Source organism: Phacochoerus africanus, chromosome 2, assembly GCF_016906955.1.
Source record: "Phacochoerus africanus isolate WHEZ1 chromosome 2, ROS_Pafr_v1, whole genome shotgun sequence".
NCBI lineage: Eukaryota > Metazoa > Chordata > Mammalia > Artiodactyla > Suidae > Phacochoerus > Phacochoerus africanus.
The window spans coordinates 242,718,167-242,736,529 of NC_062545.1; the positions used below are offsets into that span (position 1 = coordinate 242,718,167).

General features: G+C 49.4%; 1 protein-coding gene across 2 annotated transcripts in view; it reads left to right on the plus strand.

Annotated features, from left to right (window-relative positions):
• COL15A1 (collagen type XV alpha 1 chain) overlaps positions 1 to 18,363 on the plus strand; it is a 111,448-nt gene that overhangs the window by 41,378 nt on the left and 51,707 nt on the right. For both annotated transcript variants that reach the window (XM_047768024.1, XM_047768023.1), the window contains exons 7-12: positions 5,793 to 5,940; positions 10,086 to 10,195; positions 13,145 to 13,300; positions 14,590 to 14,733; positions 15,784 to 15,927; positions 16,484 to 16,624. In XM_047768024.1, coding sequence (XP_047623980.1) covers positions 5,793 to 5,940; positions 10,086 to 10,195; positions 13,145 to 13,300; positions 14,590 to 14,733; positions 15,784 to 15,927; positions 16,484 to 16,624 — 843 coding nt within the window. The remainder of the gene's footprint in view (positions 1 to 5,792; positions 5,941 to 10,085; positions 10,196 to 13,144; positions 13,301 to 14,589; positions 14,734 to 15,783; positions 15,928 to 16,483; positions 16,625 to 18,363) is intronic.

Here is an 18,363-nt window from a genome sequence, read left to right on the forward strand (position 1 = left end):
ACCATGGAGACACCAAGGAGCCTATTTTAATGAAAGCAGCCGGCAGTGTCTGAGTCACTGAACACAGAAGCCCCAGCAGTTTCCTTGACTGGTCTAGCTCAGTCTATAAGTTCATCTCTGATAGAAGAAAGCATGGAGATGGAAATAAGGCAGTGCCTATAAATTATAGACCTCCAGCAACAGAGGTGTGGATGGGGTGGAACAGGACCAGTCTCTTAGTGTGGGAGGGACTTAAAAGTTACCTCTTTCTGTTCAGAGGTGTACGGAAAACCGCCCTTTGTACAGATGGGCAAACTGAGGCCCAGAGAGGGCCCTAGGGTGCATGGCTGAGCTGAAGCTAGAACGCAGGTCCACTCGTGCCCCATCAATGGTTCAGGCCATGACCCTGTGCTGCGGGCCTGGGTGGTGCCACGGAGGTGCATCCCCAAGACCACAGCCAATTTGGGGGTAGCCAGGATGGAGAAAGTCAAGAGTCCAAGGAGCCTGCCTGGGTGGTGACTCAGGGGGTGGTGTTGCAACCTTATGTGCCCATCAGTCCTTGGCCACCCCATTGGCATATCCAGGGCACAGGGCAGCAGGGCCCAGAGCTGTGGTCCCTCAGGCTTTCTAGCCTGATGCTGCCCTCCAGTGCACCAGTTCACAGCCAGGAGTGAGGCTGACTCAGGCTGAGAGGCTAATACCCCAAGAAGGCCTGAGGGAAGGACAGGAAAGGGGGTGGGGTTGAGAGCTTGAGATGGTCACAGAGGTGGGGCTGGTCAGGGAGGCCTGTAACCTATTTTGAGGCGATGTTTTCCATTCATTCCCCAGAGGAGGCAATGAGGTATGTGGGAGTGAAGAGCGTTGCCTGGGGCTGCCCAGCCTGGAGGCTCAGGCTGCAGAGCCAAGTCCCCAGCCAAGGCTCAGGCTGCTGTCAGTCACATCACCCCCTGATCTGGGGACTTTCCCCTTTCACCGTCTCCTGGAAGGGTCTCGTGGCTCCCCTCCCCGGCCACCCCCCTTCCAGGGCGGGGGAATTTCCCTCTTGGGTTCAGACATTCCCCTCCCCTCTCTGTCTGGCTTCTCTCTTGGAATGAATCTCACTTCCCCTGTCCTCACTCTTTGCAACCTGCCATCCTCCAAGACACAAGCCATGACCAGCGAACTGAATCACAGACAGCTCGAGCCGTCGGAGACTTAAAAAGCCAGTCCCTCCTCGCCTCCTTCCCCATTTAGGGTAGGAGTCCCTGCTCCCCTCTTCTTCCCCCTACTAAGTCAGTGTCTGCTGACACACCTTTCCATATCTGGAAAGTTAGAATTAACTTCACTGAGTTCGAATTAATGGTTCTCAGCCCTGGCTGTGCATCAACCTCCTCCATGCATGTATCCATCTCTGTGTGTACAAAGGTGTTTGTGGTGTGTGTGTGTGTGTGTGTGTGTGTGTGTGTGTGTTGAGGGGCTGAGGGACGATCTTTTAAAAAAGAAGCCTCTGGCCCGGGCTCTGTACCTGGACATTTAGATTCAATACAGAGTGAGCTCTGAAAATCTGTACTTAAACAAATCTCTGCAGGGGATTCTGATCCGCAGCCAGGTCCTCTCCCAGCCACACCACGTGCTCACGATTCCCCCAAACATCAAGCCCTTTCCCTCTGGTCCATGCCTGATCTGGCATTCTGTTTTCTAGGAGGGCCCTTACCCGCCCCCTCTCTGCCTGGCCAATTCCCACTCATCCTTCAGGGATCAGTCGCAGCCCCTCATCAGAGGCCACTGCCAAGCTCCCCTCCTCACACTTAGCTCTCATCTCATCTCCTCAGTCCTAAGGGTCACATTCAGTCACAATTATGTCTGGGTCTGGCTTCCCAATAGTCCAACAATTTGAGGATAGATGCCCTTCTTATTTATTCATTTCCATATCCTAGTGATCAGCTGGGGACATGGCACACAGTAGGCCCTCAGGAAATGTGTGTCTAAGGAGAGAGGGGGCCAGCAGATCGCCACACTTCAATGAAAAGGTCTGAAGACTTGACATCCCCATTTTGTCACAGGCCACCCTGGTTCCCTTTCACACTAACCCTTGGAAGCAGCTATAGCTTGTTGGAGGCGGGACACCTGACCCTGACCACCGAGTAGCAGCTCACCAGCTCTACCTTGGACAAGGGTTCAGGGCTGCCTTGTCGGGAGCTCACTATAAAGGTCTTGGCTGACAGACTGGAGTCAGTGACTTCATATAACTCAACCTTTGTTTGCCACTTTGAGTTACTAAGCTCAGCCCACCCTTTCCTTACTGTCCTGTGTTTCGTACACCTCCCCCTGCCCTACCTGCCTCACCTGGAATCCCAAGTCCCTTATAAAGTCACTGAGCTTCCAGCCACCAGCAGCCTTTCTCCAGGGTAGACACAGGCTTTTTGGTGCCATCAGGGAACCATGATGAAGTGGCTTCCCTGTGGCTCCTTGGCAGGGAGAGGAGAGGACCTGCCTGGGGCAGGAGTCCTTGCCACCCTGCTAGACCACCATGCAGCTGGGGAATGGGGAATTCTTCTCCGGTCTTCTTCTCAGCCTCTCCTGGGGAGAGTGGGGGTGGGGGTGCCTGCTCACTCCTCCCACCACTCTGTCCTGGTTTCTGCCCTACTGGGCTTCTTAAGTGCACCCCCCTGGTCTGGTTTAAACCTCAACTCCCTAAATCCCTTCTCTCATTGACACCAGGGAGAACTCCCTTAAGTACACAACCTGCCCACATCTCCCCCAGCCTAATACCCAAGGATGCTCTCTGTTGCCCCCAGTTCAAGGGCAGATTTTTCACCTCAGGAACAGCCACCTCCTCTCTCTGCCTCCCCAGACTTCATCCCTCTGCTTCTCTCAAATCCTTGCCAAGTGCAATTCTGTGTCCTTTCTCACCCAATGCCCCCTTCTTTCCCTGTTTTCTAAAACTCTGTTCGTTCTTTTTTTTTTTTGTCTTATTTTAGGGCCGCACCTGTGGCATATGGAGGTTCCCAGATTAGGGGTCTAATCAGAGCTACAGCTGCTGGCCTATACCACAGCCATGCCAGATCCTCAACCCACTGAGCGAGGCCAGGGACTGAACCTGCAACCTCATGGATACTAGTCAGACTCCTTTCCACTGAGTCACGACAGGAGCTCCCTGTTCATTCTTCAAGACTCAGCTTTTTGAAGCCTTCCATCCCTGCCTCCACCCTGGAGATTTTATAGTACAGTAAACTATATCTTATTTTAGAATCCAAATATTCCATATTAATTATGGAAAAAAAAAACAAATGAAGATGTGCCAAAAGATAATCACTTTAAAATTTATTTTTTATTGAAGTATAGTTGATTTACGATGTTAATTTCTGCTGTACAACAAAGTGACTCAGTTGTACACATTTATATGTTCTTTTTTCTATTATTTTCCATTGTGGTTTTTCCTAGGATACTGAATATAGTTCTCTGTGCTAGACAGTAGGACCTTGTTGTTTATCCATGCCTTCTGTATCAGTTTGCATCTACTAACCTCAAACTCTCAATCCATCCCTCCCTTACCATGCCTGTCGCTTGGTAGCCACAAGTCTGTTCTCTATGTCTTATTTCTGTTTTATAGGTAGGTTCATTTGTGCCATATTTTAGATTCTTCATATAAATGATATCATATAGTATTTGTCTTTTTCTTTCTGACTTCCTGAGTATGAAAATCTCTAGTTGCATCCATGTTGCTGCAAATGGCATTTTTGCTTTTTTATGGCTGAGTAGTACTTCATCGTATATATGTATCATATCTTTATTCATCTGTCAGTGGACATTTAGATAGTTTCCATGTTTTAACGGTTGTGAAGAGTGCTGCATATACCTTTTTGAATTACAGTTTTCTCCGGATAGATGCCCAGGAGTAAGATTGCTGGATCATATGGCAATTCTATTTTTGTTGGTTTTTTTTTTTTTTTTTAAGGGCATCACCCGTGACATATGGAAGTTTGCAGGCTATGGGGTCATATCAGGGCTACAACTGCTGGCCTACACCACAGCCACAGCAATGTGGGATCTGAGCCACATCTGCAAACCACACTGTAGCGCACAGCAGTGCCAGATCCCTGACCCACTGAGCGAGGCCAGGGATGGAACCCGCATGCTCATGGATACTAGTTGTATTCGTTTCTGCTGAGCCACAACGGGAACTCCTATTTTCAGTTTTTTGAGGAACCACCGTATTATTTTCCATAGTGGCTGCAACAACTTACATTCCCACCAGTAGTATAGGAGTTTTCCCTTTTTCTCCACAGCCTCCCCAGCATTTGTTGTCTGTAGTCTTATTAACGGCCATTCTGACTGGTATGAGGTTATACCTCATTGTAGTTTTGACTTGTATTTCTCTAATAATTAATGATGTTGAGCACCTTTTCATGAATCTATTGGCCAAAAGATAATCATTTTTAATACCCAAACCCAGAGAAATTCTCATCTAGTGATGTTGATGACAGCTACCATTTGTGGGTTCATACTATGGACCTGGCCTTGTGTACCTCCATGCATTTTATATTCTCTTTAAATTGTTATTATTGGCCTCATTTTACAGGGAAGGATGCTGAGGTTCAGTGAGGTTATGTGACATGCCCAGCATAACACAGCTAATAAGTGGAGAGCTAGAATTTAACCTGAGTTCGAGTATAAGATCTGAACCATTAAATCCTAAGTTATAGGGCCCATAAGAATCCTCCTTGTTCTGATGGACCAAAGAGTCATCATATATATACTAGATTCTGATATTAAAAAATAACTTTCTGACTAAACCCTCCTTAACCTTGCTCATGGACTTCCCAGCCTCCAGAGCTGTGAGAAAATACATTTCTGTTGTTTATGCAAAAAAAGAAAGAAAGAAAGAAAGATCTTTCTGTGTTATTAGTCAGGATAGGTAAGTAATGGCTACAGTAAGAAATGTACCCTGAAATCTTAGTGTCTTACTTTCTTCCTCACACCACAGATCCAACACTGGTCAGCAGGATCCTTCCATTCGCCCCAGCCTCTTGAGCTCAGAAAGTGATGAGATGTTTGATCACTGACAAGCCCTGGGTCAGAGGAGCTGTGACCGCAGGGCCATCCCTGAGTCTGGGGATGACCTTTGCTGCCCTTTATCAGGATTTCTGCCTAGATCTCTGAACTGCTCTGTTTCCAACTGTTGGGGGTTTTGTTTGTTTTTTTCCTAGTTGGCAAAGTTGGTTAAGACATCGAATGGCTTTGGAAAGCTACACAGAATCTGAAGTTTCCTAGAAGGGAAACCATCCCCGTCTTTTATTTTCATAGGTGAACATGACCAGTGCCCATCTGGGATTGCATGTACATAGCTCTTACTGAGCACAGCTCCCTCTTGCTCCCTCCTTCCTCCCCTCCCTCTTTCCCTTCCTTCCTTCCCTTCCTCCTCCCTCCTCCCCTCCCCCCTCCTTCCTTCCTTTCTTCCCTTTTCTCTTCCTCTCTCCCCCCCACCCCCTCCCTCCTTCCCTCCTCTAACAGATCTTTGCCAAGCACCTCCTCTGTGCTGGCCTAGGATGCAGGGGTCACAGGAATGTGGTCTCTGTGCTCAGAGAACTTTAGGTGAGAGGAGCAGAGTCTCGCTCTAAACCGAACACAATTTAATTACCCTAACATGTGCCTTTTTCAGGCCCTGGAAGGTTCAGTGATGGTGCAGTTAATTCAAAAGGAAAATCTAGGCCTTCTTCTGGGTTTCTTTGGCTTTTGTGGAGATACTGTTTTCTCCAGTGATACTCACTAATGTCTTTTTCTGCTTTCCAGCCATAGTAAATCCCTTTGGGTCTCATTTTTCTTCCCTTCAGTCTGAACAAGCAGAAGTGGAACCCATCAACATGCCTCCAACTCCATCCCCTCTGTCTGAGGATGCAGAGCTGTCCGGTGAAGCTGTACCTGAGGGGACTCAGGGGACCACCAACCTGAGTGCCTTCCCGCACAGCAGCCCTGAGCAAGGCAAGTCCCCGATGCCGCTTCCTCCACTGTGGGTTTTGTCGAGTGATGACCGGATGATGTGTGTGATACACAGCATCTCACTTAACCTTCCCCTCAACCCTTTGAGGAAGGAACTATAAATCATCCTCATCCTACAAATAAGATGGGGAAATCGAGCCATGGAGAGGTTATGTCATCCAGTGCAGGCTCCAGGGCTCATGAGTGGCAAAGCTGGCATTTAATCTCAGATACTAGAACTTTTAACCCCCAGGCTCCATAGCTCCAGAAGGGCCTGAGGTGTCACAGAAAAGCTTGTGCTAGTTGTTGCTGCCTATCAAATACCTACTGTGTGCCGAGTGTTTACATACTTCATCTCCAACCCCAGCAGCATGTCTCCTAGTCGCTAGTGTTAGCCAGTGTTTTACAGGTGGAGACGCCGATGCTCAGCAAGGTGAGTGGCCTGCCCACAACCGCACAGCTGGTGGGTGGTGGGACTGTGCCAGTGCCCAGGCCTGACTCCAGAATCCCTACCCTGTCTGGCCTCAGCCATAGACTCGCTGACTTTCAGAGGATCATGCCATCTATACTCCTGCTGGCACACGTGGGAAAGTAACTGATGGCCAGAGAGGGACTGGCACTCAGGAGGTCACTGGCAGGCCCTGGGAGCAGTACTGGCCTCCTGGCTCCCGTCTGGCACTCTTGTTCCCTGTCCAGCTGCATAGAAGAGCCCTGGCAGAAGCCCAGGATTTGATGGGATCCCCCAGGCAGCAGCTTGACATAAGCCCTTAGCCTGAGATTGGCCTGCATTTTTTGCCCTTCATCAGAGGGATAACCATTCAAATTGAAGCTACAGCCAACACCAGAGCACCAAGATCTATGTATTTAAGGTCAAAAACAGCCCAGACTACCCACATTCATATGTACAGCTCTGGTATTGGTGACACAGAAGATTTAATGACCCAGGGATACCCTCATGGTGTTCTCCCCAAGAAAAGCAGGTTTCAAAACTATATGTGTGCTGTGACCCTAAATTTGAATATATTATTTATATTCGTTTATATATAGCAATGTAGACCACTGTGTGTATGTGTTAGAATAATATACAACAAAATGCTATGAATGGTTACCTCTGGAGGGAAGGATTGTAGGTGTTTTTTATTTTCCTTTTTGTTCTTCTGTATTTTTTATCTTCTAAAATCCTATGTATTGGAGTTCCCGTTGTGGCTCAGCGGATTAAGAATCAGACTAGTATTCATGAGGATATGGGTTCAATCCCTGGCCTCGCTCAGTGGGTTAAGGATCTGGCATTGCTGTGGCTGTGGTGTAGGCCAGAAACTGCAGCTCCAATTTGACCCCTAGCCTGGGAACTTCGATATGCCATAAGTGTGGCCCTAAAAAAAACAAAAAACAAAAAAAAACTATGTATTTTTTTTTTTAAGAAGGTGAAAAGTGTATTTATCCTTAAGGGCATAGAAGATAAAAGTACTGAGTAAAACTGGGAGGACTACTGTGGAAACCCAGGTACCTGAAAATATATGGAGAATATGTAATTCAATGTGTTAGAGCCAGACTCTTTTTCTGCTGTAGGAGATACTGGTGATTAGTATCAACATGATAAGACACATTTGAATATATTCAGCTTAAGAAAATTCCTATCCAACTTCAAGAGACCATGTTCTAATTATTCAAACCTGTCTACTTTAGCAAATGTGGCTTTAACTCCATTGCTTTCCTACTTATTCACAAAGCCATCCAAGGTTCTGGATAACAATTCAAATGGAAATAGATTTTTTTTTTTATGCTGTAATTACCAACCAATGTTGACTCCAAATCTATTCTCCCCCCCCCCCCCCACCGCTGCACAGCATGGGGGCCAAGTTACACTTACATGTAACGTGTTTGTTATTCTTTGTACTACAATCATCAGTAAATGAGTGTTATTTTAACAACTAAACTTGGCAAAGCTTTTTTTTTTTTTCCTTCCGTTTTGCTTTTTTAGGGCGGCACCTGAGACATGGAAGTTCCCAGGCTAGGGTCGAATCAGAGCTACGGCTGCCAGCCACAGTCACAGCCACAGCAACAAGGGCTCAGAGCTATGTCTGCGACCTACACCACAGCTCAGAGCAACGCAGGATGCTTAACCCACTGAGCGAGGCCAGGAATTGAACCCGCATCCTCATGGATCCTAGTTGGTTCGTTAACTGCTGAGCCACGAAGGGAACTCCCTTGGCAAGTCTGTTTCTAAGAGAAAGTATACAGTCCTGAATAGAAAAGAAAATTGTATAATAATGCCATAAAGTCATACCACCAGCAAGGAGTCAGGGTGTAGCTGTGGAAAGACTGCTGGCCGAGAGCAGACCCTTTGGACGGAAGCCCTGCTCAGCTACCTATTTGCTGTCAGCCCTGGCAAGCTGCTCAGCATTTCCAAGCTTTGGATTCCTCCGCTGTCCACTGGGACTGTTCACAGCCCCTGACTCCCGGGTGGATGAGAGGGTTGAGTGCTGCGGCTGCGGGTGTGGATGTGGTTTATGAATTGTGCATGCCGTTCTCCGGGGGGGGGGGGGGTGGATTAGGATCCCAGAGCGAGGGGCAGTGAAGGGGCAGAAGCGGCAGGGGGGGGGGGGGCAGGGGCGAGGACCTCTTCTAGACTGAGGGGGGAGTGTGTAGGAGGCGGAACTCAGTCCAAGCACAGCTCGCCTGTTCCCTGGACCCACCAGACCCCTTCTGTGGCAGACAGAAGGCCAAACAGAAACAGCAGAGCTGGCTAAGAGATCCTGTTTTTATTAAGTACACAGCTCAGACAGTAAAGAGGAAGGGGCTGAACCCCAGCCCTGTCCCTGGCTGGGGAAAGCCATCCAAGAGTTTTGTTCCAAGGGTCCCTGACACTGTCTTGGTGCAGGACACTTGCCACTCCCACCTTCATCTTCCAAGAGGACTCAAAGAGGCCTGGGATCTCTCTGGCTGCTAGAACAGCACCCCCTGGTGGTCAGAGCAAGGAGGATGAGAGGGTGACCGGTGAGGAGCGGATTGTTTGTGGACAGTGTTTTGATTGCATGTGGGCCCACGGTCCCTTGAATAGTTCAGCACTAGCCACAACACTGTCCTTACCGTGGGACATGCATGAGCCCAGGGTGTGTGGGAGGGGCCGGGCTTCAAGTCCCCTCCCATCCTCTTACTCTCTGTGGGACCTTGTTCCTCCTCTGCAAAATGGGTTATAATCCTAAAGTGATAGTGTGCAGATTAGAGCAGGACACGCACGCCATGCAGTGATTTTAAGGAGGCTGAAAATGTGAGATTCCTGCCTTGGCTCGCTCTGCCCACTGGCTACGAGGTGCTGGGGAGGTCCTTGGGCAGAGGATTACAGGACAGAGTGCATGGGATATGATTGATCCAGGGCCCAGTCCAGGTCAGGCAGGCATTCCTGTTAGTATCATGTCTTGTCTTTGCTTTAGGACTCCATTTGTTTTTTAAATGGCAAAAGAAATGTGTGCTTGTGGTAATAATTCAATCAATGCAGAGGTGTATGAACCCCCCAAAAAGAGCAGTTTCCTTTCCTGTCCCCTGAAGGAAACCAACATTGAGTACTGCGGTTTAGCCAAGGATATGTGGCTTATCTGTGCACACAATGTATGTATATATCTCTATATTTTATATGCTCTATATAGGAAGGAATATATTAATTACATAATGATGATAAAACATGTATTCTCACATATAGTGTTTACCCTTTTACAAATATATAGAAGCACACTGACAATGAGCATTTATCAACTGCTCATTAGGTGTCACTTGTTGTCCTCAGGGCTTTTCTTACATGAACTTATTTAATCCTTATAACACATAATCCTCCAAATGACCCTGTGAGATAGGAATTATGTTCCTCTGTTTATAGATGAGGAACCTGAGCCACAGGTTCAAAGACATGTCACAGGTCACATTCCTTGTAAGTGGCAAAGCAGGGTTCTAGCACTGCAAATTGGTGCCAGAGCCTTTGATCAAAACCACCATGTAATAATGCCTTTTGACATCAATTTTTCTGCACCGTTTTTTTTCCCCCTCTTAATCCTATATTATAGACATTTTTTCAAGTCATAGGTGACAAGATACCTCATTCTTTTATCATTGCAAAATGCAGTTGTTAATTGCAGAATGCCTGTTACCTGTAGGGTCTGGTGAGATCCTCAATGACACGCTGGAGAGAGTTCATACTGTGGACGGTGCCCCTGTTACAGACACTGGCTCTGGGGATGGGGCCTTCCTTCATGTCACTGAAGAGGTGAGTGAATGGGAAATTTCATTTGACAAATTGGTTGTAAATTTGCTTGCTTCTTTCAGACTTGATGGTAATTTGTCTTGGGCACCATAGAGGACCATGAGACTTTTATTTATTTATTTATTTATTTATTTATTTATTTTGTCTTTTTGCTATTTCTTTGGGCCGCTCCCACAGCATATGGAGGTTCCCCGGCTAGGGGTCGAATCGGAGCTGTAGCCATTGGCCTACACCAGAGCCACAGCAACACGGGATCTGAGCCGCATCTGCAACCTACACCACAGCTCACGGCAACGCCAGATCGTTAACCCACTGAGCAAGGGCAGGGACTGAACCCGCAACCTCATGGTTCCTAGTCAGATTCGTTAACCACTGCGCCACGACGGGAACTCCTATTTTTTTTTATTATTTTTTTTTATTTTATTTTTTTGTCCTTTTGCCTTTTCTAGGGCCACTCCCTCGGCATGTGGAGGTTCTCAGGCTAGGGGTCTAATCGGAGCTGTAGCCACCGGCCTCCACTACAGGCACAGCAACACAGGATCCAAGCCGCATCTGCAACCTACACTACAGCTCACGGCAACACCGGATCCTAACCCACTGAGCAAGGCCATGGATCAAACCCGCAACCTCATGGTTCCTAGTTGGATTCCCCACGACAGGAACTCCCCATAAGGGTTTTCAAAAGAACATGATGGAGACTTCCTCCTTCCTGCTGGTACAAAGGAAGCCGGAGTCCTAGGGCCCGCAGGGATGCACTAGGAGAGGGGAAGAGAGACAGTGCAAGCCGGCCCTCAAACCTGCCTGGAGATGCATGCTCGGTTTTCACCATCATACCCGCCTCCCTCCTATTGTGAAGATGCACAGCCTCTTCCACCCTTTGAGCCCCTTCAAGACAGAATCAGATGAACTGCAAGTGTGTCTGCTCTACCGTTTGGTAATTGGCTTTTCCACGTGCAAAGCCAGTCATTTAAATGCTGGACACAGGAGGGTGCCAAATTAAAGCCATTGCATATGCTTGCCTCTGGCCTCTGCAAAAATCCCTGTGTCAGCTCATTTTTTCCCCTATCCTGGGATGAAAACTCAGACACTTCTCTGCTCTCCCAGTCACTATGGGGTAACAGCCTATTTTCACAGGTATTTCCAAAATCCAATCCAGCTCAATATCAAAAATTCAATAAAGATGCAAATACCACCAGGAGCCAGCGAGGGAAGGAAGCATGGTTAGGAATTTCCTCTCTGTTTTCTTGCTTCCTTTGCCTCCCTCTCATCTCTCCCCACCCCTCATCTGCAGAGTCTGGCCCACCTGGAAAAAAAGGCATGGTTTTGTGTGGCTGGTCAGACTGTGATCTGGGCTTCTGTGGGGAAGATGTCTGATTACTGGGGTGTTCTCTCATGGAGGCTTTTGTGATTCCTCAGTGGTCCTCCTGCAGGGGATCCAGGACCCAAGTTCTATTTTTGGCCTTTTAACTCCCTGCTGGGCTTCCACTCCAGGCTCGTCAGTCACTTTGACACTCCAAGGGCCCTTCGGGTGCAGTCCATCCCAGGACGGCTTTAGCTGGCTCCCTTTGGAGTGTCCTATCGTTCCATCACCAGGAAAACAACTGCAGGACAGACATGACCCTCTGTCTCTCTCTCTTCGCTCTGCAGCTAGACGGCTCTCTGCTTTGCCGTTGGTATTTCCCCAGAGGGAATCAAACACCAGTCCCTTTGCCTCCCAAGGTCCAAAGAATATATCCAGCTCACCAAATGGTTTTTTGGGGGGGAAGGGCGGGTATCACCCTGAAAATTGTCTCCAAAGAAGTTCTTACTCTCTAATCTCTTACTCTCTTACTCAACCCCTAAATGAATCCTTTACCTTTTCTTGTATAGCCTGGAGGCAGATGATGGGTTAATGCTGGTGGAACTGACTCCATTTCTTTGTCTCTTAGAATGTCCCAATTGAGTAGTCTGGCTCCTTTTTTTTTTTTTTTTTTTTTTTTTAGAATATAGAGATTACTTGAGGTCTATAGAAATGTACTTGCCCTTTGGGGCTTTAGCCGGCATGGCATCAGGAAAAAAAATCCTTACTTTAAATTTCTTATTTTAAAATCCTGTGACATCATCCTTTCTCTGTTTGGAGGGACCATAATTCTGCAAGGATTTAATGTTATATGCAAAAAGGGGTCTGTGGCCAAGTATGTCTGGGAAATGGTTCAGGCTGTGTTGTTCTTCCTATAGGCTCTGAGAAGTCCTGTGGCAAAGAAATCTAACTCTGAGCAGCCTAGTGATTTTGGTATCTAAAAGAACTTTTTTTTTTTTTTTTTTGGTAACAAAACAAAACACCACCCCAATTTTTTTTTTTAAAAAAAGCAACAAAACAAACCCATGAGGTTAATACATAGTTGGTGTGGTGACACCAGCAGCTAAAGCTGCTCCCTATTGCTCTTTCCTGCATCTGCTGGGTAACTCTCAGAGAATCCGCCTGTGAATTTCCCAAAGAAAGTGAGTCGCAGGGAAAGAGGCGGGTATACAGTCTGGAGAAGGCTGAGGAGGACAGGGTTGCTGCCTGCACATCCCTGAAGCACCATCATGGGCAAAGATATTTGCCCTGTTCTTCTGGCTCCTGATGGGTACCTGCAGGAGGTCACGGGAATGCAGATGGGGCTCGATGGAAGTGTCCAGTGCTGGGGCAGGCATCTCAGGAGGAAGTAATCCCCCAGTCACTGGTGTGGCGAACAGACACGTGGAATCAAATGGGAAACACAGGTGCCTCGCAGTCTCTCCTGCCACAGGGACTTGGGGACAGTTGTGGAGCTGGGGTGACATCACAGATTAAAAAGTGCTTTGAGGAAAAGAAGCTACAGAAATGCAAGTTGCTGGAGGGGTGCAGGCAGTCTGTTCTCTCCAGCCACAGGCATATTGATCGGGGCCATGGGTAAGTGATGTGGTCTCTTCTGATGCCTTTGTTCCCAGAGTCCACATACGGAGGAAGGTTTGGCAGCAACAGCAGCAGCTGTGGAGTCCGAGGTGACCATCAGCACCACAGGGGAAGCAGAGACCAACAGTGTGCCCACCGAGGGGCCCACTCTCTCCATGTCCACCAAGGACCCCGGGGAAGAGGTCACTCTGGTAAGCAGCCCAGAGTGCATGATCCACTTCCCCTTTTTCTAAGTTGGGTGGCCTCTCAGGGGGGAGCAGTCACTGGTCTTTTCATCTGTCTGCAAAATGCAGAGTGATGGTCTTGGGGGGCCAAGTCCAAGTAGACACTGATTTGGAGGCTGAGGCATCTGTTGACTCATTTGGCAGGTGTCTGTGCAGTGCTGCGCTGTGCTGGGCACCAGATGGATAGGATAGACCCAGCTCCTGGGGAAGAGAAGGAGGAGGTGCCATAGGAGAAGCCCAGGGAAGCACCAAAAAGGGGCCCAGACTTGGGTCCAGGAAGCCTTCCTGGGGGAAGGATACAAAGAGGGGAGACCAGAGGGCTGCTGAGAAGCAGCCTAGTTATGGGACTGAGCTGGTATTCTCGGAGGTGGGGTGAGCAGGAGCAAAGGCCTGGAGGCATCAGCGTGAATATACAGAGTCCTAAGCAAGTGCAGCGTGCCTGCGGGGCAGGTGTGAGCAGTGGGGAAGAGAACCATGGCTGGAGAGGCCTGAGACCACTGCGATGCCGGGACAAGAGCCTGAGTGTTCAGCAGAAGTGGGGAGTCACTGAAGGGTATTAAAGGGGGGTAACGAGGCAGTCAGAGTTGGATCTTAGAAAGATTACCAAACTCCTGAGCGGGAAAGGATGGGGGAAGCAAGCCTGGAGGCAGGGGCAAGTTTGGAGGCTGCATCTCAGTCTGGGCCAGGGTTGGTGTTGGTTTGCTCCAGGAGTGGCCAGTGATGTCAGCTGCGGCCAAGGGTCCCAGTGAATAAAGGCCTGGAAAGCATCCATCAGATCTGTCATCCACCATGATGGTGGTGACCTTGGGGAGGGCAGCTTAAGGAATGTGAGGGGGGGAAGGTGGAGGGCGCTGAGCTGGGAGAGTGAGGTGAGGAAGGGGTGGCTGAGGTCAGCCAGCCCTGTCACCAAGAAAGCTGTGCATTTGAGGACCTGGGTTTTGTCCCAGCACTATAACTTGGGTGCTCAGCAGAAACTGCACTCTTAGGAGTTATGGAAGGAGGACGGCGAGAACCATGACAGCATGTCACTGAGGTTGCGGGAGTGTGGGGGGAAGCCCAGAGGTGCTCAACCCTTGAGTGGTATGTGAGGCCCAGTCTTCTGTGTGGGGCCACATTTGGGGCAGTCATGTAAGGGTGTGGATGGGCACATGCCAGAAAGTGAGAGATACGGGAAGGATGCGGGGCTGGGGGGATGCACTGATTGGCTCCAGCGTAGCGGATCAGTGATGGGGCCCTTATGATGCCTTCCTCTCCAGGGTCCAGATGATGAAGAAGGTTCAGCAGTGACAGCAGCAGAGGAGGCCGAGGTGCTCGTCAGCAGTCCTGGGGAGGCAGAGGCTGGCATTGTGCCCACGGGGGAACTGACCCTCTCCATGTCCACACAGGACCCTGGGGAAGGGGTAAGAAGTATAAAGTGATAGAAAGTTGGGGTCACAGCCCTTCTCAGAGGGCCGATCTCCCCTCAGAGGTGGAGTTTGCCAGGCCCTGAGTGTGCCGTGGCCCCTGGAGGCATAGGGACAGCAGGCTGATGGCCTCTGTGGCCTGTGGGGAGATGGGGGAGTCAGTGAGGTGGGAGTGAGTCCCAGGGTTGATGCATGGGTCTGGAGCCAGGTGGAGGGGTGCTGTGTTGAGAGGAGAAGGTGATGGAGGTGCTGCCCTGACCCATTTCGGGGTGCAAGCTCGGTCCATTGCACCTGTCCCTGCTCCTGGCTCTTCAGCCTTCCTGGCTTGCTTTCAGTTTCTTCAATACGCCTCTTCCTTCTTGCCTTAGAATCTTTCCATACCCTCTCCTCTCTGCCTGGAACCTTTTCCTCCTCCTCCTCCTTCTCTCCTTTAATCCCTGTCATCTTTCCAAGCTCAGCTCAAACACCATTTTATCAGGGAGGTACCTTCCAGGCTGTGAAGGCTCCCCATCAGACACGTTCATGGTAGCACAAACTTCTCCTTGGAAGGCCTCATCATAACTGTAATTAAGAATAAACTTGGGGAGTTCCCGTTGTGGCTCAGTGGTTAACGAATCCGACTAGGAACCATGAGGTTGTGGGTTTGATCCCTGGCCTTGCTCACTGGGTTAAGGATCCAGTGTTGCCGAGATCTGTGGTGCAGGTTGCAGATGTGGCTCAGATCTCACGTTCCTATGGCTCTGGTGTAGGCTGGCTGGCTACAGCTCCGATTAGACTCGTAGCCTGGGAACATCTAGATGCCGTGGGTGCAGCCCTAGAAAAGACAACAACAACAAAAAAGACAACAACAAAAAAAGAATAAACTTGGGTGGAGTTCCCATTGTGGCTCAGTGAAAATGAACCCGACTAGTGTCCATGAGGATGCAGGTTTAATCCCTGACCTTGCTCAGTGGGTGAAGGATCCAGTGTTGCTGGGAGCTGCAACCTCCCCCACCTGAGCAGGGGTGTACCTGAGGTGGCCCGGCCCTTATGTCAATTTTGTTTTAGGGTCCAGTCCATGAAGAAAGTTTAACAACAGCAGTTACAGCAAAAGCACCTCTCAGCACTTTTGAGGAAGAAGCCAGCAGGGTCCCCACCGATGGCCTGGCTCCACTCATACCCACAGTGGCCCCCGAGCAAGTGTTCACTTCTGTAAGTATCCCCTCGCAGCCTACCTGACCCACAGCAGGGATAGAGGTCAGGGTCTCAAGGTAGGAGCCGTTGCTGGCCTTCCCAGAGCCAAGTGCATGGGCAGCTACACTAGAGCCAAGTGCATGGACACCACCTGGAGGGGGGCAGGCAGTAACTGAAGGAGCGTGGCAGGGTGGGTTGGGAGGCAGGCTTTGCCCTGGCCCTGTGACCCCTGGCTTTGTCCAAGGAGAACTTTCTCAGAGTGTGGTCCCAAGTTAGATGGGGGGTGGTCAGCTGTGGTGGGGGGGGTTTGCTGGGGCGTAGAGGCACTGAGCACCATGGCTGGGGAAGGGGCTTAGAGGCAATGCATGTCTCAGAAGAGGATTACAAATCTGTGCTCGGGTCCCAACTTTGTACATCTGTGAATGTGTCGGGGGTAGTGACAGTTGTAGGTGGGAAAGTGCCTTGAAATTGGGCTAGTGTCGCAAAAGGAACAGTCAACCAAACTCACCGGCAGCGGTATGCATTGTTGCATCATGGGTGAGATGTGATTCCTCGGGTTGGTTTGGCTTCTCAGGGTCCTGGCGATGATGACTTAGCAGCAGCTGCAACAGAAGAGCCCCTTATTTCATCTGGGGCAGAAGAGCTGAGTGGTGTTCCCCCTGAGGGGCCCCCACTGCCCATACCCACAGTGGCTCCTGAAAGAGGGGGTGCTCCGGTAAGTGAAGGTTTCACTTTACGTAGAGGAATGAAGATTTGACGTGGCCAGTCTTACAGAGGAGAGAAAGAAAGGCCAGAGGTCATGGGAGGGGCGTGGCCCTGGGCTTTCCCGGAGGTAGGTTTTCATTTTTGTTTGCAAAATGCAGAATTTGGGCACTTGAGGGTTGTCCAGCCTGGTGTCCAACACACTAGGAAGCTGAAGTTTGTAGAAGAAAAAGCAAGAGGTAAAAACCTAGAGCACCTGGCTTTGTAACTCAAATTACCGACTTCTTGAATTTTTTTTTTTTTTTTTTTTTTTTTTTTGGCTGTGTCTAAGGCATGCAGAAGTTCCTGAGCCAGGGATCAAACCCAGGTCACAGCAGTGACAACGCTGAATCCTTAACTACTAGGCCACCAGGGGACACTCCAAATTGCCAGCTCTTTTTTTTCCCCCTTTTTTTAATAGCCACACCTGTAGCATGTGGAAGTTCCCAAGCTAGGGGTTGAATCAGAGCTGCAGCTGCAGCTTGTGGCAATACCAGATCCTTAACCCACTGAGCAAGGCCAGGGATGGAACCCTCATCCTCACAGAGGCAACAGTGGGTCCTTAACCTGCTAACCTGCAAAGAGAACTCCCTGCCCACTTTTTAAATTGAAATGAGAACTTTCTAATGGGCAGAGCTGCCCAAATATACAAAGGCTCATCTCTGCTGTCACGAGATTCCATCCTGGAGGTAGGAAAGCTTGTAAGGCTTGGCAGGGACTGTAGAGAACATAGAAGCCCCGAAAGTGCGTATATGTGAAAAGGGACCTTCAAGTCCCTTCCAACAGGAGTTTCTATGATTCTGGGCTATAACTGTGGGACCTCATGCAAATCCTGTTCTTTGGGCCTCAGTTTCATCGTCCGTAAAAGAAGATGGCTGTGGGGTCAAGTCAGAATGTGGCTTAGGGTGTATTTGGAAAGCTCTGCACACACGTGAGGTTGTCACCACTTAAGACCTATGACTTTGTGTCTTAGAAATGGGAAGTCCAGAGCTGGTCCTCTGCATGGACCTGTGTGAACCAGGGAATTAAATTGTCCTCTAAGTGTCAATATTTTTAAAGGAAAATTTTCAACTGGTGACCAACTTGGGGGCCCGCCAGTTCCCCGAGTAGTTCTTGGTCACACATGCTCTCAGAGCCTTGACTCAAGCTACAGGCTTGTGGTCCCTTGGCCGCAGCGCTCTGGGGTGACCCGGGATGGGAGGAGTTGTAGGATGGGACATCATCTGAGAGCCTGCTGGGAGTCCTGAATACCCAGTGCTCCTCAAGCATTGCTACAGTCTCTTTAATTCGGTTGTTCGTTCACTCAGTGATGTGCTCACTGACTCAGCGCACAGCAATTCAGGTCCTTTGGTCTAGACCCTCGGGGAGTGAGATGAATGTGACTTCGTTCTGTCTCCAAGGAACTAACAGTCAAGGAGCAGGAAGTAAGCCGTTTGCACTGACATTTATGAGGCACTCTGGGTTCCAAGTCCCTCTGATTCTCTGCACACCACCGCTCTCATACGAGGTGAACCATCTCCATTCTCTGCGTGAGGGGAGTGAGACTCAGGTAGAGAAACCTGCCTGCTGTGGCATGCCCCTAAATCAGGGCCAGGATTTGAACCTAGGCACACTGGCCTGCAGAGCTCATGCCTGGCGCCTCCCTGAGTGTGCAGTGTGGAGGAGAGGCCCCTAGACTGTGGAGCCGGGAAGCTGGCTGAGGTTCTGCGTTGT